Source organism: Dendrobium catenatum, unplaced genomic scaffold (assembly GCF_001605985.2).
Source record: "Dendrobium catenatum unplaced genomic scaffold, ASM160598v2 fragScaff_scaffold_405, whole genome shotgun sequence".
Lineage (NCBI taxonomy): Eukaryota > Viridiplantae > Streptophyta > Magnoliopsida > Asparagales > Orchidaceae > Dendrobium > Dendrobium catenatum.
The window spans coordinates 3,411-28,394 of record NW_021318867.1 but is presented as its reverse complement, the minus strand read 5'-3'; the positions used below and the strand labels follow the sequence as shown (position 1 = coordinate 28,394).

The following is a 24,984-nucleotide window of genomic DNA, read 5'->3' as shown; positions in this document are numbered from 1 at the left end:
GTAAGACGGCGATATAGTAGAAGGCAGGGTTCACAACTCTCGCCAAGTATGCTCCCCAATTTATCAACACCACTGAAGAGAAGTGCAATCATTTCTTGTGAGGTTTAAGGGATAGTATATGGTACTCATTAGTGTCATTTCATATTTATGTTTTTTTTTTAGCTCATAGAAAAAGCTAGGCTGTTAGAGAATGATTTGTCCCAAGAATGATGGGATGCTAGTAGGAAGTGGTTTGTAAAGCATCTATTATTGTATAGAAATTTCTATAAATATTAGCATATTCTTAAAAATGTATTAAATAGTGTGCAATTTAAAATGCCCTTGAAATTTATATTTTTCTTGTCAATGTAAACAGAACATTGCAACACTTCCAAGGGGATTCCTACTTTTTTTTTTTTTCAAATTTCAAACCACATCCCTCTATGATAAAATTAAGCACAAAATAACTCTAAAATTCATAAAGATATAATAGTTACTTAATGAACTCATAATTCTTACTACATTTTATTCAAGTCAACACACATAGACTCAGTACTATAGAAGTGATCATTAGATTCTTCCCTCCTTAGTCATTCTCTTCACTATAAGTTACCAATCAGAATAGATCTGGATAAATATATCTGATCTCAACGACTTTCTCTCAGGTTGCTTTTATTTTCAACCTATGCTTTTATTAAATTTTAACCATAACAATTTGTTTATTTCTTAATTATTTCACATCATAAGCCAAAACACATTTAGGGGCTGTTTGGTAGAATCTAGGATTTCATTTAAGTAGAATTTCGTAAATCCTCCAAATCCAGATTTTCAAAATCCTGGGGGGGTTAAATCCTGAAAACTGTTTAGTAACATTTATGATAAATCCAGTTAAATCAAATGTGACTGTTTGGCTGTTCAATTTAGGATTTAAGGCGATTAAAAGAATTGACATACATTATTAGGACAATTAAAGCACAACAAGAAAAGTTTAAATAAAATATAACAAAACTTTATTAATACTAATTAATTATTTAATTATTATTTATAATATTTTATAATAATTATTTTTATTTTAGATCATATTTAATCCTATTAATTATTTAGAAATAACTAAGTATTTAACTATTAATTTTATCAATTATTTAAATATTATTTAATTAATTTCACTTAATTATTAATATTTTAAATTATATAAATTAAATTATCGAACAATTAGAAGTGTCTAAGTTTTACTTTTCCCTCCTGTATTTCGTTCGGCTTTGTTCCTTCGCACGAATATAGAATTTTTCACGAGTTCTTCATCGTCGTCATTCGACTTTGCTCCTTCGACGACATTACCTTCCTGTTGGATTGGAAGGTACGACATTTTTTTGATCTGAAGCAACAATGGGAGCTCGCTTGCTGTGAAGGTAACTTTCTCCCTTTCGCGCGCTTCTTCGGCCAAATCCCGTAAATCCGCCGAACCAAAGGATTTCGTAAATCCGGGATTTACCACGAAAAGAGGGAATTTTTCGTCAACCACGGTTTTCATTTACCGTGAGATTTGATTTTGCATTTTAGGTCGTTTGGCTGGATTTCGCCCAAATCCTGCCTTAAATCCGGCCTAAATCCGCATATCAAACAGCCCCTTAGGTTCTTTCCTATAAGTCAAATTAGATCGTACTTTCAGTTCATCCTCAAAAACTCTTTGTTCTTCTTTAGAAACTCATTTCCTTAATGTAATTATGTAAACACATGCAACACATCATACACATCGTTAAATTTGTACATTTTATATAATCACATCCATCACAGATGCCACGCTTCAGAAAAATCTCATAATTTTTCTTTTATTTTAATGGCATCTATTTTAATTTTATAAAATTAGTATAACTTTTAATATTTAATATGTAGAAACGTATGTAACAACTACCAAAATTTAACATATCTTATCAACAAAAAATCACAAAATTAAAATATATAAATTTCATTTTTTTTCTAGGCACCAAATCAAACAAAGAGGATATGATTACAGTAATTTTGAAGGACAACTAGCACTTAGTTATCTCTGCTCCTACGGTCATGAAACCGTCGCATAATATCATTGCAGCACATTGCAATCACAAATAAGACTGCAGCGGTTTTAAAACCACCGCAAGAAAATTTCTGTCCGTTATAACCGTCCGAAAAAGTCTAAACTTGATCTGTAATAGACCTATTTTTTGGTAGATATAGTCTACCAAAACATAGGAAGATCAAGTAAAACCAGCGGCTGGAATAGCTACCACAGTAAGAGGCACCTTCTTGTGACTCACCATCCTGAACCCCTCACTCAAGTCCATCTCTTCACACCTCATCCCACACGGCAATTCCCAATCAAATCCATTCAAAACATTAGCAAGCGCAAGCTCAACGGCTACCACACCAAGCATCATACCAGGACAAATTCGTCTCCCTGCACCAAATGGTATGAACTCAAAATGGTGCCCCTTGAAATCAACACCGTCCCTCATCTTCTCAAATCTCTCTGGTCGAAAAGCCTCCGGCTCTTCACTCCAAACCTTTGCGTCCCTTCCAATGGCCCAAGCATTTATAAAGACCCTCGTCTTTGTCAGAATATCGTAGCCATTAATCTTTGTGTCTATGATGCATTCATGGGGGAGAAGTAATGGGCCAGGAGGATGAAGACGAAGGGTCTCTTTAACAACATTGTGCAGATAAGGGAGGTACTGAAGGTCGGCGTCTTCAACCTTTCCCTTATCTTTGGCTACTCGACGCACCTCTTCTTGTGCCTTGCGCATGGATTTAGGATTCTTAATCAGTTCAGCCATAGCCCACTCCAAGGTGATTGCGGCAGGATTAGTACCTGCTAAGAACATGTCCTGAAAATACACACATGGAAGTAGATTGTTGAACTGCCTTAGATCGAGCTCAAAATATTTTTAAAATTAGATTTTAATTATTAATAGAAAAGTAAATTAGTCTATTTTATAAGAATTCCTTTTTATTATATATATTGATAGTTATCATGTTAAGAAAACAATGCCTTATAAAGCATTCCAATTTATATAATAAAATATTAAGAGACGACATAAACGAGTAGCAAAAAATACATTTTTGGTTAAGACCAGACCTAATATTACTATATAAAATATATCCATGAAGTTTAATATGTTATTCAATTAAAGAAAAAATATTTCACATATATAAATTAAAATTTTAAATATTCCATCAAATTGTTTCATTCATACTTAAAACCTAAATTAACAGCTTAGTACAAAACTTTTAATTTATAAGATATACTCTATCTTTATATTCTGAAAATATTGAATGATTCTTTTATTATCAATACAATTAAATATTTCTCTTAATATAAATGATTAAAATATCACTTATTTATTAATCTCTAGTTATATTTTATAATTAGTTTTTTATAATAGTCAAAGTAAAAAAATACTTTAAACTTATATTACGTGCATATTATTGCGTCCTAGAGTATTCGCGACGATAAAGAAATATAGAATTTAACGTCTTAACGTTGTACGAAAATCCAGCACGTAATCAGATAAGAGAGGGGGTGTAGCATTTATGAGACACCAAGATTTTTACGTGGAAAACCCATGAAAAGGGGGAAAAACCACGGGGCTTAGCCTAGTTTGAATGAATCCATTAGTATTACAATTGATTACAAATGAGGCCCTTCCTAAGGTGAAGGCCTTAACTCGATGTACATCTTATAGAGTACATTACATTATGTGAATACAAAGAATTAATCATTGTTTATGTGCTTGTTTGGTCGGACGGACTGTAGTCGGTGGGCGACGTAAGTAAGAAGGATCGTAGTTGGCGGGCGACAGACGTCGGAAGGACTGTATTCGGTGTGCGACGTAAGTCAGAAGGGTCGTAGTCGGCGGGAGATGGAGGTCGGAAGGACTATTGTCTGATGATGGAGATCAAAAGGACGACATCAAGTAGAAGTACAGCTATGGATAGAAATCTCACATTGGATAGTTATCCAGCAAAAGTCCAACAACAGACAGCTGTCCAGTGTGTAAAACCCCTCCGAATTTCATATTTTTGGGTGCAGTTAGTCTGTACAAACTGACCTTAGTACGGGAAGAATTGAAGAAAATTCTGAAAAATTTGTATGGTTTGTATGGACGAACTGCCTATACGAACTGAGTAAAATGCAGGTTCGTCAGGATGAACCTGAGTTCGTCCGGGATAAATTTTTGCCCGAGAGCATCTTCTAGGGACGAAATCCATCATCGTCTGTGCGATCTGTGTCCAGAGAGTTTCGTCCCGGGATGAATGGAAAACATCATCGGGACGATCGAGTTCATTAAATAGATGATTTGATATTTTGAGATATTTTTGAAGAGAGAGAAAGATGGAGAGAGAAAGAGAAGGAAAAGGCTTAGTTTCGGAGGCGGCGGAGCGATTTTCGTCCGACATCGCTTTTAGAAGAATTGTTTGTTTCACTATAAGGAATCTGAATCCTATTTCTGATTTCGAATATTTCGTGTTTTGATATTTTTCTGCTCAGTTTTGTGTTTCAGTTACAGAAATTCTTGTGTATCTTTGTATTGACGAAACTTTTACCGCGTAACTTTTGGTATGTTATAGAAATGATGATTTTGCACAATTTGATTGTTTTTTGGGAAGTTTTCACCAAATATTTTGAATTCTGTGGGATTTTTATCGAATAGAAAATTATCCGGATGTTGAAAAATATTGCTTCAGTACAAGTAAAGTCTTGAAATGATGTTAATTTTATCCGATTTATAGTAATTTGGTAATTTTCTGAAACTGTGTATTTTGATCCTGTTTGAGATTTATGTCGACTGTACAACATTTTAAGGATTTTTTTCAATTGAGTTAAATCATGTTTATTGATTGCAATGTATTAATGAGATGTATACGAATGTGGATATATGATTAAAATTAATGTTATATTATTGAAAGACAAGTAAATATTAGTTGAACCGTTGGTTGGAGATTGATTGACCTATACAGGATGGGTGGCCGACGGGCTTTCCTTTAAAAAGGGTTTGGTGTTATCCTCTATTGATCATGTGATATAACGATTGGGAGTCGATCATAAGGACATTATGTCGACGGGCGGCCGACTAGCGAAGAGTGACGACTCTATTATTGAGCCAATGGATACAACGATACATCGATATTAACCTTGAAAAACGTCTTAATAGCTAGTGATTGTACTTATTAAGTAAGACTACTGTACTAGAGTGCATGTGTAAAGTATTGTTCGTATGATTTCTTTATGGATTTATTAATTACCATATTAATTTATTGATATCATTGGATTTACTGATATTGAATTTATTATTGATGAATGGATTTGTTGATGGATTTACGGGTTTACTGTTACGGCATGATTTTATTGATATTGCATACTATACATGTCACTGGATATTGATATTGCATTGATTCATTGATACTACGGATACCGATGTTATTGATTCATCGATATTATAGAATCATTGATACCATTGATTCATTAATACACCAAATATTGATTTGCTTCATGTGATATATAATATATTTTTTTCTTAATATTGATTTGATTTTAACTGTTCTTACGATGTATTGATTTGATTGTTTTATATAATTTCATACCGATTGATATTATTAACTGGAGATGGTTTCTTTATTCAATGATTAAATTGATTCTATTGATGCGATTGATTGATGTTATTTTTCTCCTTAGTATAGAAGAAAAATTTTTTGTTGCAAATCTACTTTTTCATAGCTTATGTTTTGATGATTGACAAACACTATCTCTCTTGGACTACTTGTTGCTTCTAACTTTTTAGGAATCGAAGATCAGACGATCAAGAGGAAGCCAAGTCCAGGATCGCGTAGGTTTAGGGTTGAGTCAGTCTGTAATTTTATTTTTCACCTTTTGAGTCTACTTGTAAGAATCAAAAAGACTGATGCTAAGTAACCCGTCACACACACACTTGAGAGGCTTAGAAATTCTGTTTTTGCCCACATCGGCCCGGCCGATATTTATATCGTCCGGGACGATCAGCTTAAAATAAAAAGTCTAATTAAAGATTCTTAATTAAGGCAGCCGACATTAACATATCGGCCTGGACGATACGTGTATCGGCCAGGACGATAAGCTCAAAATAGAAAGAGATAGCCGCCTTAGACAGTTTAGGCATACTAAATTTTAAATTATAGTCCAGGATGATTCCAGGATCGGCCTGGACGAAATTACCAAATTATGCCTTAATTGATCAGAAAATCAAGGGAGTAATTAAGGATGATTGATACGATCATATCGTCCAAGACGATCGTGAGATCGGCCTGGACGATCAAGCCAAATTTCAATCAGCCAGGACTGTTCCCAGGGCTGTGCTCAGGACAATTTACCTCTGATTTGAGCTAATCGGCCAGGAAGATCGTGAGATCGGCCTGGACGATCAAGCCAAATTTCAATCGTCCAGGACTATTCCCAGGGCTGTGCTCTGGCCGATCTTCCTTGATTTGTACTAATCGGCCAGGCCGATGTCCATATCGGCCGGGACGATAAAGTCGGCTACTTGCAATTAATGAGCTCCTCTTGAGCTCTTCTATTTAAAGAGCTCTTCTTCAACGTTTTTAAGAGACCTTTGGCTGCTGCCTTGACCTGAGAAGACCTTGAGGAGAGAAAGAGAGAGAGGGAGAGAGAGAGGATCTTGTGAGGGGGAGCTTGTGAGGGGATTCACAATGGTTGCTCAAGGATTGCTCTGCTTGTCTTTCGTCTGGAGTTTCTCATCCGTGAAAGGGTCGGTAGAGGTAAGGAGTTTTGCTTTTGGTTGTGGTTCTCTGCCAGCTTCAGAAGGAAGCAAACGGAGGTAGGTTCTCTGCCTTGCCGGGGTGGCAAAAAGGAGTTTCTTGTGAGGGCTTCTCCGCCTAGCTGTGGGGGCTAAAGGAGAGTCACGTTTTGTAGTGCAATACTTGGAGGGTGCCTCCAAGGAGTGGACGTAGGTCTAGTCGACCGAACCACTATAAATCTTGTGTTCTTATTTTTGCTTCCGCACCTTTAAATTCCGCATTTGGTTTGGTGGTGTGATTTGGTTTGTAAATTTATTTCTTTGTCTCAAGAATTTTTAAAATACCAATTCACCCCCCCTCTTGGTTAGCTTGGGACTAAGTTCATAGGGCTTAACATCCCGAACGAACTTTCATTTTTCTCCTTCAACTATCGTCTTCTCTATCAATATTCTTACAGTCAAGGTATTCTGTTATTTTTTGTAGGTGATTTTCCCTACTTAAATCAACGCCCCTCCTCTTGTACAGAAGTTAAATTTTTTGCAGATGTTTCTTTTCTTTTTTATTCCCTCATTTTAACTTTCTTATAATTGAGGTATTTTCTGTTTATTGTAAGCGGCATCCCCTACTAAAATTCAGGGCCCCTCTCCATTTGTAGAAATTAAAATTTTTCCAACATTTTATTTTCTTATCTTCTATTTTTCTTCTTATATTAGAGGCATTTTATTGTCAGAGATAGGTGGTATTCCCTTATCAAGCTTCAGTGCCCATCTTCTATATAGGAGTCACAATGAGAGGCTATCTTCTTAATAGATAACCTTTGATAGAAAAAGATCAATTGCTACTTGTATGCGAGAGTGATTTGAGAAGATCAGACGATAATAGTATCCGGGAGGAGAACCAGAAGTGATGAGTAGACAAGGCGAATTTCAACGTCATTTAAGTGAAAGTATGTTGGCGATGGACGATCGAGCTGAAGTCCCTTGGCAGTCAACAGACGAGTAGAGAACTGAAGGAGAAAGTTTAAGAGTGTGCTACAAGTAGTAGTCGAGCGATCATCTGATGATGATTGATATGAAGTAAAGGATCGCTGGCAGATATCAGACGAAGGTCTAATGATGGCGGGTGTGAGAGCTCGTTCCTTTGATTTGCCTTCCAAGATTTGAGTTTTTCTCCCATGATCGTCCGGGACGATATTGAGATCGTCCAGGACGATCAGTGTAGTGAAACAGTTGATTTTTCTGGAATGGGATCGTCCAGGCCGTTTTTGGATCGTCCTGGGACGATCAGATGAGACAAAAATCCCGAGAGCAAAACCGAAATTATCGGCCTGAGGAATCGTCCTGGACGATTGAAAATTGGTCATATCGTCCTGGACGATGTTGCGATCGGCCAGGACGATCAGACTGATGTTATAAGCAAATCAGCTCGTTTTGAGGAGAGAGAAGATATTTTTATAAAAATCAAAATATCTGAGGAGAGAGAAAGAGAAGGAAAGCGAAGGAAAAGCTTGGTTTCGCAGGCCGCTGAGCGTTTTTCGTCCGATGCTGCTGTTGGGAAAAGTGTTTATCTCGTGGTAAGGACTCCGAATTATATTTCTGTTTTCAGAGATATTGAGTTTTAATCGTATTGTGCACTGTTTTGTGTTTTTGTGATCGAAAAATGGACCCGGTTTTGTATTGACACAACTTTCATCGCACAACTTTTAATATGTGATAGATACGAATATTCTACACGATTTAATTATTTTCTGGAACGATTTCACAGGTTATTTTGGGTCCTACGCGATTTTGATCGAATAGAAAAATATCATGATGTTTATTGATATTGATTCAGTAGAATAATAGTCTTATATTATTGTCGTGAACATTCTATTGTAATTTGGTGAATTGTGATTTTGTAGGATTTTTGTGTAAATTCTGTATACTGCCGTTATGCCGCTGGATTTTCGTACGATTTCCGATTTTTCTGAGATTGATGAATTGAATAGATATGCATATGAATGTTGATATGATTGCTTTACATTGTTCTTATATTGACTATTGAATTGACTATTGAATACTGAAAGATAAGTGGAACCTGGTTGAACGTTGGTTGGAGATTGACTTGACCTGTACAGGATGGTGGGCCGACGAGCTTTCATTTAAATCATTGATCATTGATATAACGATTGGGAGTCATAAGGAGTTTAATATGCCGACGGGAGGCCGACGGGCACAGAGTGACGACTCTTATTGAAACCAACGTATGGATATCTACAACAGCAATATGGATATTTATAACAGTAATATGGATATCTACAACAGCAATATGGATTCTACAACAGCACTATGGATTTCTACAACAGCACTATTGATAATAGCCAGTGTTTGTACTTGTTCAGTAAGACCATTATATGAAATTGCATGTGTACGATATTGCATTGTATGGATTTCCTAATAGGCATGACTTATTGATTTCTGATTGATTTATTTATATTGACGGATTTATTGTATTGAATTGACGTTTTACTGATTGGATTTATTGACGGATTTATGGGTTTCTGTTACTACACGATTTCATTGATATTATATGTTATTGATTCATGGATACCGACACTGTTATGGATATGGATATTGTATTGATTCATGGATACAGATACCGACACTACAGATGGATTCATTGATTCACGGACATGATTGATACTACTGATACGGATACCGATACTACAGATCTACTGATACATTGATTCATAATACCGATCATTGATTGATTGATTGATTGGATTGATTGTTTATCGATTTACTGATTTGATTGTTGTATATGATTTTATTGCATTGATTGATTTCAATTATATTTGCCGATCATATTGATTTATTTCAACTGCTTTTATGATATATTGATTTTATCGATTTATGAGATTCTAGGCTGATTGATATTATTGACCGGAAGTAATTACTTTACTGAATTGGTTGATGCGGTTTCACTATTGTAGCATCGTTCATGGTCATCATTGGATTGTTCTCTTTGTGGATATGGATACATACGCTGCCGTACTGACAAGGAGCAAGTGATATTGAATAATTGATCGATTTGCAAGTGTATGTTTTGATACGATTCCATTCTATTGATTTGACTGATGTTATAGACTGATACGATAAGTAAGACGGCTAGACGACTGTATTGATGTAACTGATATTATCGATTGCTATGATAAAGATTGTAGAGATTTGATGCATGCATTGATTTCTTGAGCTTTATGGATTTCCTACTGTTTACTAATTTTATTGATTTCTGTTCTGTATTGATTTTCGTATCCGCATTGACTCATTGATCATGTACGATTGATTGATTTGACTTGATTTGATTGACCTGCATATTGTTCCCAGTGTCGTGCTTTGATTTCAGTTGTAGGCTTTGGTGACCTGCTGGGCTATTTAAGCTCATTATATGTGGTTAATATTTTCAGGTCCGAGCAAGGCAACTGGAATGGAGTTCGATCAGAATGTCAGACGAATCCTTTCACTATGGATGCCTGGGGCGTCACAGCGGGTGTCCAGTGGAATTTTGCAAAGATAATATTCATCAATACTAAAGTTTACTGACATCAGATATCCCTGATTCAAGGAGCCAAAGCAGTGTGTTATATTAATAGTCTGACGACACACTTATAATGTCAACTTAGTTGAGGCCTGATGAAGATCAATATATAATCTTTCTTTGAAGAAGTAATTGTAGGAGATGCATTGATGTGCAGTAGAGAAGAGGTCACTTGAATTCACCAATGATATTTGATAGTTTTGAATTTGCTTGTTGATGATAATAGATTGTACAGATGATGTCAATGCACTTTTTACTTTCAGCTTATAATGAAAATAAATGTACACATGAATATGTATCTCTATAACTCCATTGTATATGAAGTTAAGAATTTGTTCCTTTGAAGAAGTTGAATTTTGATTGCATCTTTTAGGTATGCTTTGATATATTACCCCCCCCCCCCATATTTTTAGATTTCCCCCCCCCCCCATATTTTTAGAGGCGTCGTTCGACTACTAAGGTTTATATATGAGTGATGATCAATCATTTTCATAAAATATTTTTATTTTTAAGAGAAAATATTATCAACTCTGATTATTGCTTGATGATACTGATCTGTGTGGAAGAGGTCGCGAGAATACATCAATAATATATGACATATTCAAGGTTGTATGTCAGAGCTTTTGCTCGATAACGTTAACTGAAAGTTTGTTAGGGATGTTAAGCCCTTATGAACTAGTCCTAAGACTAACCAAGAGGGGGTGAATTGGTATTTTAAAAAATCTTTCGTTCAAAACACAATCTTAAAACAAAAACTAAGATTCACCACAGAAATCAAAGTGCGGAAAATAAATGAGAATCAGTAATAAAGAACATAAAAATTTATAGTGATTTGGTCAACTCGACTTGTGTCCACTCCCTGGAGGCGCCCTCCAAGTATTGCACTATACTTAGTGTCTCTCCTTTTACCCCCACAGCAAGGCGGAGAAGCCTTTACAAACCTCCTTTACACCAACCCAGGTGAGGCAGAAAACCCAACTTCTTTTGCTTCCTACAGAAATAGGTAGAGAACCCAACTCCTTTTACTTTCTCTTGAAGCAGGCAGAGAACCTTGATCAGATGATGAAGTTTACCTCTCTAGAACCCCCAAGGAATTAAGGACGACGACGATGGATCCTTGCTTGGAGTAACCTTTGTGAACTCCCTCACAAACTCCTCCTCACAAGATTCTCTTTATCTCTCCCTTGCTCTCCCTATCCTCTTAGCTTTCTTAGGTTATAACAACAGCAAGATGAGTTCTTGGGTAGAATAAGAGCTCTTAAATAGAAGAGTTTTGGAATAACTCTTATTTTATACAAACCAACTTTATTGTCTAGGCCGATATGGATATTGTCCTGGATGATCAGCGTAAATTTAGCTCAATCAACCCAGACAGTTTGGGACGATTAGAAGATTTTTGTTTATATCATCCAAGCCGATAATATATCATCCTATACAATTAGTAAAAATTAAAAAATATTGTCTTGATAATCGCACATAATGGATGTCTAGATGATGAAAAAAATAGCTTAATTATCTCGGATGATTAGTTCAAATCTGTGAAACTCGTCGAGAGCTTCGCCCTAAATAGAAGCTGACTAATGTCAATCATCGAAGAGATCATCCCAGATGATCCTTCGATCGTTCATGATGATGTGATCATGCAATCAAACCTTAATTTTTTTTCTTAATTATCAGATTCATTTAGGCATAATTGTACTACATCGTCAAGAATAATGTCCTGAATGATGTCCAAAAATAAAGAATACCTAAATAGATCTTATGACTGATTCTTTTTTTATTTAAGCTTATCATCCCAGCCAATACAAATATCATCCAGGATGATGTGCTTAATGATGGCTACCTTAACTAGGATGCCCTAATTAAGATTTCTATTTTTAAACAGATCGTCCAGGATGATGTTTGGATTGTCCCGGATGATATGATTAAAATAGAGAACTCTAACCAACAGATAAAAATTTTCCAAAAAATGTGTGTGTGTACAAGGTTACTCAGCATCATGAATCTCATTATTTACAATAAACTCAAGTTTGGGAAAAAATTACAAAGTGACTTAGACCTAATATATCCAATTTAGAGCTAGCTTGAATTGCACTCGATCTTGTGGATCTGAAATATTAGTATGCAAGGTAGTCGTATAAAAAACATGAATATTTTTATGATCAAAATTCTAATCCATAAAATCAGATTTATAACATTAACATGTGTGGAAGAGGTCGAGAGAATCCACCAAGGATGTAAGACATATTCGAGGTTGTATGTCAGAGCTTTTGCTCGATAACATTAACATATGTGAAAGAGGTCGAGAGAATCCACCGAGAATGTGAGACCTATCCGATATTATATGTCAAAGCCTTTGTTCGATGATATTAACCTATATAGAAGATGTTGAGAGAATCCACTAATGATGTAAGACCTATCCGAGATTGTATGTCGGAGACTTTGCTTGACAATATTAACCTGTAAGGAAGAGGTCGAAAGAATCCACCAATGATGTAAGATCTATCCGATGTTGTATGTTAGAGCCATACTCGATGACATTAACATGTGTGGAATAGTAAGATAGAATCTACTAATTATGATATAAGACCTATCCGAGGTTGTATATCGGAGACTTTGCTCGATGACGTTAACCTGTAGGAAAGAGGTCGAGAGAATCCATCAAGAATGTGAGACAAATCCTAGATTGTATATCTGAGCCTTTGCTCGATAACATTAATCTGTATGGAAGAGGTCAAGAGAATCCACCAAGGATGTGAGACCTATCCGAGGTTGTATGTATGAGTCTTTGCTCAATGACGTTAACCTATATGAAAGAGATCGAGAAAATCCACCAAGGATGTAAGACCTATCCGAGGTTGTATGTCGGAGCATTTGCTAGACGATATTGACCGGTATAGAAGAGGTCGAGAGAATCAACCAATGATTAATTTTTTCTTGATTTGGAGGGGGCGAATGTCGCATGCACTACAGGAAAACACGCGTTTACCGGTGGAAATTACCGGCAGACAAAGCTACGACAGAAAATATGGCGACTGCAGCGGCGCATAATGCAAAGGAATATCTATGATGTTATTTCCGACGCAAATGTCGTCGGTACAATACTGACAACTTTTACATCGCAAAAGACGCCGGTAAATAACAGTAATTTATTGTTCCGGCGCACTTTATGATGGAAACTTACCGGCGCAGTACCGGTGGAAAAAACGTCGGCGTATTTAAACTCAACAACTTTAAACCGATGCATATTGCGTCGAAAATATTTCCGGCGTCCTAGAAGCCGGAAAATCAGTCGGTGTAAACCCTTATTTCCGAACACGAACCCGACGGCTGCTCATTTCTTTCATCCGTTTCTCTCAGAACTTTTTCTCTCCCTCGTTGCCCTCCATTCGCTCGCCGCCGTAGATCGACGTCGCCGACTTGTGTTGCAGATCACCGGAAGTCGCCGACGATCATCGCATTCGTCGTCGGGGAAAGCCCTTTTTCACAATGAGTTTCCTCCTCCCCGTCGCCTCCCTCCCGTCGCCTCCCTCCTTTTTTTTTTTTTGTGGTTTATGTAATTTGATATAGGATAGGTTTTTTTTTTGTTCATTTAAGGTATATGCATGAGCTATTACTTGTGTTCAATCACAAGGTGGTTTGACCTAGTATTTTCCTATTTTGTGTGGATTACATCAAGGATCTGCCTCAAGTCCATATCTTTTTGCTTTAGGGTTTAGGACATTCTCAATAGGCATTCGCAAGAGGATGTACCTTTATGTATTATTTTTGTTGTTGATATTCTTCTTGTTGATAAGATTAGAGAGGGAGTTTAAGGTGAACTTGAATTATGGAGGTCAACTTTAATGTTTAAAGGTTTTCGCTTTAGTAGATCTAAAATTAAATATATATGGAGTATAATTTTAGTAGCACTAGACCTAAAGATAAGATTGTGACTTTTGGCGATCAAGTCAATAATAAGAGTAGACATTTTAGATATCTTGGATCTATTGTTCAGAGTGACGGTGAAATTGAAGGGGATATTATCAGCAGAATTCAAGTTTGATGGTTGAAGTGGAGGAATGCATCGGGCTTATTGTGGTATAGAAAAGTCCCCCTCAAACATAAGTGAAAATTCTATAAGATGGTGTTGAGACTTGCAATGCTTTATGGTGCCAAATGTTGGCCATAAAAATAGAAGCATAATACTAAGTTAAGTGTTGCAGATATGAGATGCTTCGGTGGATAAGTGGTTTGACCCTTTTAGATAGGATTCAAATTGATCATATTTCAAGTGGAGATGTAAAAAGAGAAGTAAAAAATTAAGTTGAGTATTATAGAGATGAGGATGCTCAAGTGGCTGAGTTTCTTTACTCGTAGAGACAATGCTTCAGGTCTATTATGTGATAGTGGAGGAATGCTTCAGGCCTATTATGTATTTGATAGAAAAGTATTGCAGAGATGAGGATGCTCATGTACGTGGATGAGTGTCTTTACTCTTAGAGACAATGCTAAATGATCATAATTTTTTACAAGTACCATATCTTTTTACATATCTATATATTCAGTTTTACATCTACTTGAGCGAAAATCCATTACTTATTTGCTCTTATATATAGGTTATGGATATTAGGAATCAAAGAAGTTGGATGTATAATCGATTATCTCAAGAACGAAAGACATTAATAGATGAATTCAATAATGGGGTGAACATTTTCATTCAGCAAGCGAAACAACTACCAAACTTCATATCAGAAGGAAAGTTTCGATGTCCATATTCTAAACATAAAAATCTAGTGCACCTAGAACTAGATGATGTAACTGTTGATCTGTATCACAGAGGATTCATGCCACGGTATTGGTATTGGACTTCTCATGGTGAGTACGAGCCATAATTTGATTATCAATGCGATCCTTATACAAGCACTAATATAGTTGAGGCTGAAAATATCCGATCAAATCTTGAGGAATTAGTTCATGATGCAACTAGATTACAATTTGAACAAAATGCAGAAGAGTTACCGAATAAGGAGGCAGAATTTTTATGATTTGTTGCATGTTGTCCAGCAACTAATTTGGAGAGGGTGCACCACTCACTCAGAGTTATCTATTGTTATGAAGATGTTAAGCATCAAGGCAGAATATAATGTTGCTCATGAATGTTTTAATCAACTCATTGGCCTGCTTAAGGAAACTAATCCAACAGATAATTTAATTCCTACAGATTTATATCAGACAAAAAAGTTATTTTCCAAACTTGATTTGACATACACAAAGATATATTGTTGTGTCAATGGAGGCATGTTATACTTTAAAGAATATTTGTCAGAGATTGCATGCCGTCATTGCAATGCACCAAGGTTTAAACCAAAATCTGGTAGTAGAAGGAAGCTAAAGGATGTGCTTGTTAGTAGGTTGTTCTACTTTCCAATAATTCTGAGACTACAATAGTTATATGTATCCATGAGATCTGCTGCACATATGAGATGGCATAATGATCACATTCCATAAGAAGGTGTTATCACACATCCATCAGAATTAGAGGCTTGGAAACACTTTGATCGTACACATCCCACATTTGCGGCAGAACCAAGAAATGTCAGATTAGATTTATGCGCAGATGGTTTTACTCCATTCAGTCAGTCTGTTACACCGTACTCATGCTGGCCCGTGATACTCACTCCTTATAATCTACCGCCAGAGTTGTGTATAAATACTACATATATGTTTCTGTCACTTCTCATTTCAGGGCCACATAATCCAAAAGTAAAGATTGATCTATTCTTACAACTGTTAATTGATGATTTAAATTCATTATGGGAAGAGGGAGTAAATACATATGATATCTCCACCAAATAGAACTTTACACTAAGAGAAGCATTACTTTGAATAATTGAGGACTTTCCTGTATATGGTATGCTCTCAGGTTGGAACACTTCAGGCAAGTTAGCTTGTCCATATTATATGGAACATACAAAATCATTCACTTTAAAGTATTGTAGGAAGAACACTTGGTTCGATTGTCATCGAATGTTTTTACCTTCAAGTCATCCTTTCAGGCGAAATAAAGAAGCATTTACTAAAAATAAAATGGTGATGTTTCAACATCCTCCAAGATTAAGTAGTGAAGAAAATTTTGAAATAGTCAGGTTCATGCCCACTATAATGGATTCTCCAACATTAGCTGAGTTAAGATTGCCAGGATATGGTGTCAACCATAATTGGACCAAGAAAAATATTTTTTGGTCGTTGCCATATTGGAGAACAAACCTGATTAGACATAATTTAGATGTTATGCATATAGAGAAAAATGTTTTTGATAATATTTTTAATACAATTATGGACATCAAAGATAAATCCAAAGATAATATAAAAGCAATGATGGACTTAAAGTAGATTTGCATGAGGAAAGCTTTAGAATTGAAGGATAATGGAGGTGAAAAATTACTAAAACCAAAAGCTCCATTTACATTAACTTTAGAGCAAAAACATGTAATTTATGAATGGGTGAAGACCCTACGAGTACCTGATGGATATTCTTCTAATCTAAGCAGTGTGTTGACATAAGATTAGGGAGATTATTCGGATTGAAAAGTCATGATTGTCACATCTTCATGAAATGTCTACTACCAACTTCTTTTAGTTATCTACCAAATCAAATTTTAAAGCCCCTGATCGAGCTAAGTGTATTCTTCAAAAATTTATGCTCGTCTAAATTAAATGTGGAGAACTTGATTTCTATGGAGCAGTAAATTTCTTTCATTATGTGTCAACTTGAGAAGATATTTCCTCCAGGCTTCTTTGACTCTATGGAGCATCTGTCAGTTCATTTACCACATGAGGCTATGGTTGGTGGACCTATTCAGTATAGGTGGATGTATTCTTTTGAGAGATATTTAAATAAACTTAAAAAGACAGCTAAGAATAAAGTAAGACCCGAAGGCTCTATCTGTGAAGCATATTTAACATACGAGATAAAACAGTTTTGCTTATATTATTTTGAAATAATATCTCAATCAAGTGAAAGTACAACACCTCAGAATGTTGGTAAATCCTTTAATATATCTGTATTTTGTAGATGTGGTGAACCTGTAGGCGCTAGCACCGTGCGCTATTTCACCGATAAGGAGATGACAGTTATCATATTCTATATCTTGCTGAACTGTGAAGAAGTTGAGTCGTATCTCGAGTAAGTATGAGTTAATTTGTTCATATTTCATAATTCTTATAAACTTTATTTTAAACTCAAAATGGTTTGTATGAGGATCAGTGATGGTTTAAGTACATCAGAGGAATGAGAAGTTCAGAAGATAGTGGAGAAAGAATTCACTGCTTAGTTTAAAAATACGGTATATTTTGAATAATTAGTCTTAATTAGTTATTTATGCAATTACTTAATATTATTAATAATAACACCTTGTTCATTTAAAGGTACACTCTGAAGAAAGTGATTCGCAGAATTCAGAGATATTTGAATTAGCTTAGGGACCAAATAGATTAGTCAAATGTTATCAAATATTTCTGATCAATAGTTATAAATTTCAAACAAAAAATTGGTGTGAAGGTGGGAAGATGGAAAATTTTGACGTATGTGTAAGAGGGAATACCCATACAGGGGATGATTTTGAATACTACGAGGTTTTACAAGAAATAGTAGATGTGGAATATCCCGGTCACTGGAATATTATGTATCTCTTCAATTGTGAATGATTTGATCCAGTACAAAATAGAGGCACAAGAGTACATCCAATCTATGGTATAACTGAAGTAAAGCTGGGTAGAAGATATGCAAAGTTTGATCCATTCATCATTGCTAGTCATGTAACTCAAGTCTATTATGCTAACTATCCGAGCAGAATACGAGACAAACAGGATTGGCTGATATTTATGAAGACAAAACCAAGGGGAGTAATTAAGAAAACCACATCAATACCATCAGCCTATCAAGAAGAGTTTATGTCAAATTTAAAAAAATCTCCCAATTAATGTAGATGACCAAATCAGAATTAACGAGAGCGAGTTACAGTTAGAGGAGGTAGATCTAATCATAGAGGAAAGTAATAATAAATCTGATTTGACTGGAAGTGTATCATCTTATGAAAGTGAATCAACAAATGATGAGTTAACATAAGGTAAATTGAAATTTTTTTACTCACTGCATTTATTTTATTGTTACTGCACTGCATTTTTTTTACTTCACTGCATTTTACTTCACTGTATTTATTTTATTGTTACTTCCCTGTTATTAATATTTCTTATTTATTTCTGTGCAGATGGCTTCAGATGAAGAGCCTAGTATAGGATTGATAAAAAATATTTTTAACAGGCGCACCAAGAAGATCACTACAGCTGGAACAGCAAGGACAGTACGTACTGAGGGTGCTACACACGCTCAGCCTGCTACACAGCCTCAGCCTGCTACATAATCTTTACCCACTTCTGGAGCCAGTAGCCCGCAGTTCTACTCAGCAGACCCCCGATTTCCTTCACCAGATCCCGAGCAGAGTACTCCTTTCTACCCATACTACGCACCCCCATCTTATGTCGATGCCCCTCCTACTAATCCATTTCCACCATATGCTCCACCATACTATCCCCCACCACCCCATCAACCTTCTTCAGCTGGATCTTCGACGGCAGCTGGACGTCCTTCGACACCAACTGGACCTTCGACACCAATTGCACCAGAGCAGGCGACAGATGGTAGAATGTTGATAGCACCTGAGGGTGACACGTACGTACTTCATCTTTTATTTAAGCTAATGAATATTTATATTATATAATTGTTTCACATAAAAAATTTTTGTATGTTCTACCCATCAAAACAACTGACACATAAAATACGGGACATCATACGGAGTAGGTCTGATGCTCCTTATGTTTCTTGGAAGAAAGTCCCGAAAGAAGTCCGGGAGATGAGTTTGAGGTATTTTGGGGTTTTAGTTTTTATGTAAAATGATTAATTCTTTTTTACTTAAGCTAAAAATCTTATATATTATATATCATATGTATTTGAATGTAGAAGGAATTTTGTTGGCTGGCCCAACACAATGACAATATTAGAAAGAATTTTGAGAAGCGTGGGTCTACTCGGATGCACGACATGTTCACAGATATTAGAAAGTCTGGGAAGCGACCATTATGAATTGGAGAGGGTATATGGGCTGAGTTGAACACTGCTTGGGGCAGCGAAGAGTATACTAGGAGGAGGGATCAAAATCGATAGAACAGAGCTTCTGATGTTGGGGGATTGGTCAGTTCACTTCATACTGACGGCTCGGTTCCACATATTGAGCACAGGCGTTGTTTGGTAATGAATTTTAATTATTTTTTTTAAGTTTTTCTTTAATTCAAATATTAATAAAATTCTCTTAATTCTAACAAAAAGAGATGCTTGGTAGAGAACCAACTCCTGTGGAATTACATAATCGCACTCATAAGCGATAGGAGGATCAACAATGGATTGATGAGAGAGCAAGAAAAGCCCATGTAAGTATATATTTATATGTGCTTAATATTTCATATATTTAGTTTAATTATATATATTTATATTCTACCTTCACAGGAGGAATATACATGGCTTCGAGAGGCTCATGCTGCATCAGGTGAGGGCTCTTCTGGCGGCTCTGTGGAGTTTTTTGAGTATCGCATCTGGTCTCAGGCCGTCGGAGGAATGCAGCATGGTAGAGTTTATGGTTTAGGTGCGCAAGCTCAGGCATACGAGGGGATGACCTCCTCTACTGCATCCAGCTTCGCATCCAGTTCTCATGACTCCTTACAAGCTCAACAAATAAGTGCCCTTCAAGCTAAGCTAGAACAAGTAAGAAAATCACAAGCTGATTGGCAAGCTCAGTTGCAAGCACAGGTTTAAATACATATGCAAATGTAGGAGCAATAGAATCAGTTGTTGGATGAAATGCGTAGAATGAGGGAGCAAATGAGTGGAAAAGAGGCAGATCCAACTGAGGAGGAGTCCACGGAGTTAGAGGAGTTTAGTTTAGTTTACATGAACTTGTTTATTTATGTGAACATGTGTTATTGAACAATATGTGATGTTTTTAGTTATTTCCGTAAACTTGTTTATTTCTGTGAACATTGATATTTATTTTTTTTGAGTATATATTGAAGTTGTTTATATCTGTTATGTGTTTAGCGGTCATCTGGAAGTGGTTTCGTATAGGTTTGCAGGTGTGAAAATTTCATTGTTGGCTGGGAAGGCAATTTTTTTTTGTCAATGCTACAGGTTTCTGACGGATTATGCATCGGAAAGTCGACGGAAATGACGATACAACGAGCTGGATCGGGCATGCTGGCGTCTTTAGGTGCACCGAAAATTACAGGCGCATATTCCGGCGTTGTATCCGCCGGAAAATTCCGACGCCACTTTTGCACCGGAAATAAGCCGTAGCTTATTTACGGTGACATTCCGGCGACTTATGCGTCAGAAGTTTCCGTCGAATTCATACGACGTAAACTACCGACGCATTAGTCGTCGGAATTATGGAATGAAAATCGACATCTTCCATGTCATATTTTGCGCCGGTAAAGCGCCGGAACGTGTGCCGAAATTGTTACTGACGGCATATAAACGTCGGTAAATATTTAGCGACGCGAGCCAAACCGGCGGAGGCAAATCCTACGAAAATGCATCGGAAACTGAGGATTTTCGTCGGATTTCACATGTTACCGGCGGATACAGTCCGCCGGTAACGACGTGTTTTCCTATAGTGATGTATCCCGAATCAAAAGTGGAGAATGATCTATATTTAGATTGTTATTGCCTTTTTGAGGTCAAGATTAAGATATTGCCTAAAGAATAGAAGTCCAAATATGGATGTGTGTAATGCTTGTAATTGATTGGAAGTATCTTTGTTATCACTAGAATTTTTCTAAAAATCATCTTGATATTGAAAGTATTGGAGGATCTTTTTTATCACAGTTGGAGTCAAAGTTGCCCCCTAATCTGCATCTGATTCTTATGAAATTGATGCGACAATGACTGATATCAGGAAGTTGACATGAATGACCTTCCGAGATTGGAACAAAATTTTCACCCCCAGTTGGGAACCATGCACGTTCCCATAAATGGTGCCAAACTATTGCGTCCTGAAGTATTCGCGGTGGTAGAGAAATATAAAGTTTAATGTCTTAGCTTTGTACGAAAATCCAGCACACACACATATTAACAGAGAGAGTCTAGCATTTATGAGACACCAATTCTTTTACGTGGAAAACCCTTGAAAAAGAGGGAAAACCCATGGGGACTAGCCTAGTTTAAATGAATCCACTAGTATTACAGTTGATTACAAAATGAGGCACTTCAATGGGAGAAGGCGTTAATTTGATGTACATCTTATAGAGTACATTACATGATGTAAATACAAAGAGTCATTGTTAATGTGTTCATCGGGTCAGAAGGACCATAGTCTGGTGACAGAGGTCAGAAGAATTGTAGTTGGCAGACGATGGAGGCTAGAAGGACTGTAGTCGGTGGGCCACGTAAGTCAGAATGACCATTGTCGGCTAGTGACGGAGGTCAAAAGGACTATAGTCGGTGGGCGATGTAAGTTAAAAGGACCATAGTCGGTGGGCGACGGAGGTCGGAAGGACTGTAGTCGTTGGGCAACGTAAGTTAGAAGGATCATAGTCGGCTGGTGACAGAGGTCGGAAGGACTGTAGTCGGTGGGAGACGTAAGTCAGGAGGACCATAATCGGCGAGAGACTGAGGTCGGAAGGACTGTAGTCAGTGGGCAACGTATGTCAAAAGGACCATAGTCGATGGGCGACAGAGGTCGGAAGGACTGTAGTTGGTGGACGACGTAAGTTAGAAGGATCGTAGTCGGTGGGCGACGGAGGTCAAAAGGATTGTAGTCGGTGGGTGACATAAGTTAGAAGGATCGTAGTCGGTGGGCGACGTAAGTTAGGAGGACCGTAGTCGGCTGGTGACGGAGGTCAGAATGACTATTGTCTGATGGCGTCTGGTAAAAATCCAATAATGGACAAAAATCCAGCATCAGATAGATGTCTTGTATAAGTCCGACAGCAGGCAGAAGTTCGGTGTCGGGTAAAAACTTGGCGATGAGTAGAGGTCTGGCGTTGGATAGAAGTCTAACGTCAGTTGGCGACCGAGGAGAACTCCAGCATCACTTGGAGTTCGGGTGAAACTCCGGCATTACTTGGAGGTCGGGCGGAATTCCGGCGTCACTTGGATGTCGAGCGGAATCCTGGCGTCACTTGAAGGTTGGGCAGAATTCCGGCTTCACTTGGAGTTCGGATGGAACTCCAGCGGTTGTCGAGGAGGAGTTTCTTCCCTCATATCCTTCTTCTCTTCTCTTCTCCTTCTTCTCTTCTTCTTTTTGCTTGGGTCCCCTCTCATGAGAAATGAGTGGTCTATTTATAGATATTATGGAGTGGCATATCTTGTAAATAGGTGAGAGATCAAGAGTAAATAGGGAGTGGTCGGATGGACGGCCGATATTGAATCCCTTGATCGTGTATCGTTCGTCAGACATTAGAAGGTCTTAACGATATCAGAATTTGGCGATCTTGGGCTCGTTGGATTCGTCTCGTCGAGCTACTCGATTTGACTATAAGAACATCATATTTTAAAATTGTTTTGTAACTCAAATTATGGTTTGAACTTTCCAACAGCGTTTTGGGTGCTTGATTCGGAATCATTTGGGCTCGGATTGAGTCGAATTTGGCGTTGTTGAGTTCGTATTTTTGAGACGCTCAGATTGACTGTAACTTCGCTGAAATCAGAGTTCAGCTGATCCCAGATTTAATTTTTGATGTTTCCGACTTGATTTTGCCTCGAGATTAGTGGTCCGATCAAGATAATTAATTGATGATACATCACATATGATCTTAAAAAAAATTAAAAATTTTGATTTGACATGATTAAATTTTGATTATAAATTTATAATACTCCAACTTAATTTATTCTATATAAAATCAAAATTATAAATTGATGAATAAGATAAATAAAATAATAATAAATAATAATAATATATAAAAAATGGCAGAGGCCCCTAAGCTCCGTCATATATATATATATATATATATAATAATCTATGCGTTTGTGTTTTTTTTTAATATTATAATCTATGCGTTGTGTGTTTTTTTTTTTTTTTTTTTTGAGTGACAGATGATTCCCAGTAATATTGCTACGTGGAATATTGCAATTATAGAATAATTAATGAGAGCAGCTAGTTGGATACGAGACTTACCATGAGAACAGCTTTGATCATATCTCTTGTGAGAAGAAACCCTAAAGAAGAATCCATTTCCTCTTGACATTTAAGAAGGATATCAAGCAAACAGCTATCTGCATTAATGTCTTCTCCCATACTACTCTTCTCCTCCTCTCGGCCTCTTCTTCTCTTCATCCCTTCCTCTATCTCCTGTTCAAAGACCCGATCCATGGCCCGAAATGCCTTCTCTAACCTTCCACGCCAGCTCGTTAGCCCATCTAACCAAGCCAATGAAGGGAAAAAATCGCCCACGCATATCTCCGAAGTGAAGGCGACTACCTCCATGATCATCTCATGGTGCTGACTCCTGCCGCAGTCGCCGGGGACGGCCGATATCCGCTTACCAAACACCTTTCTGTATATCAAGTTGTTGAACAGGCAGAGCATCATCGTGCTCAAGTTGAAGCCATTGCCGCCCGCTGAAACCATGGATATGGTTTTCAGCAGAGCTCCGACCTCTTCTTCACGAACGGCTTTGAAGTCCTGTTTAATGAGAGATGGAAGAAGGATTCTTTATCGTAAATTTTTTTTTTTTTTTTAAGTCTTTGGCTTATCATAATTAGATGTTATGAAATCAGATATAAAAAAAGTCTTTGGCTATCTAAATTCTTATTAAAGTAATTAAAAGATTGATTTTTTTAGCGACAATGGATGGAAATACGTACTAACTAATAATTGAATTAAAAAATGGTAATTACCTGTACTCTCGCAGGGCTGAAGATCTCGGCGTTGACAAACCTTCTGATTCGCCGCCAGTGATCATTATAAGGGGAGAAGGCGATGTCGAGGCCGCCGTAGGAGAAGCGGTCGGTGGTGGCGAAGAACGGGCGGCTGCAGAAGACGACATCCTGTGCCTTAAGGATCTCAGCGGCAGTTTCCGGCGAGGAGGCGATGATGGTCGGGACTTGGCCTAGTTTGAGGTGGATGAGCGGACCGTACTTGTGTGAGAGTTTGCGGAGGGTGATGTGAGGGAGGTCGCCGAGGAGCTGATGGAGGTTACCGATGAAGGGGAGTGGTGGTGGGCCCGGAGGAAGTCTCCGGTGAGGATTCAACGCCCTTCCCCTTCTTCTTAGATGAACAATGAAGAGGAGTAAGAACATGAAGGGAATCCATAGGGGCGTCATGCTTTGAGTTTGCAATGGCTAATAATGAAGCTGAGATTTTATGTAAGGTTCGGGTCAGAATATTGATTTGGGTAAATTTTTAAAATAATTATCATTAAAAATTTAATAAGTTATTAAACCAACAAAAAAATTAAATTTAGAATCAGGCAAATTAGCTCATTCAATGGGCGACTTGCTCAAGTTATAAAATATTAAAAAAAGATTTTAGGGGAAAGAAATTTAGAGAGAAATAAATTAAAAATAGAAAAATAAAGTATGAGATATAAATAAAAAATTCAAAACAATTTTTTTTTCATGTTGTTCAGGAG

General features: G+C 37.0%; 1 protein-coding gene across 1 annotated transcript; it reads right to left on the bottom strand.

The window, feature by feature from the left end:
* Nucleotides 1-2,213: 2,213 nt before the first annotated feature.
* Nucleotides 2,214-24,676, bottom strand: LOC110105520 (cytochrome P450 71A1-like). Its single transcript, XM_028694143.1, has 3 exons — nucleotides 24,251-24,676; nucleotides 23,529-24,035; nucleotides 2,214-2,840 (listed from the first exon to the last, which is right to left on the bottom strand). Exons 1-3 carry the CDS (start codon nucleotides 24,674-24,676, stop codon nucleotides 2,214-2,216), a joined length of 1,560 nt encoding a protein of 519 aa, XP_028549976.1.
* Between the last annotated feature and the right edge of the window lie 308 nt (nucleotides 24,677-24,984).

Coding starts and splice junctions, on each gene's coding strand:
- LOC110105520 (XM_028694143.1), bottom strand. CDS start 24,676: ATGACGCCCCTATGGATTCCCTTCATGTTCTTACTCCTCTTCATTGTT. Junction 24,036..24,250: donor TCAGCCCTGCGAGAGTACAG/GTAATTACCATT, acceptor CTCATTAAACAG/GACTTCAAAGCCGTTCGTGA. Junction 2,841..23,528: donor TGATCAAAGCTGTTCTCATG/GTAAGTCTCGTA, acceptor GTGTATTTTCAG/GACATGTTCTTAGCAGGTAC.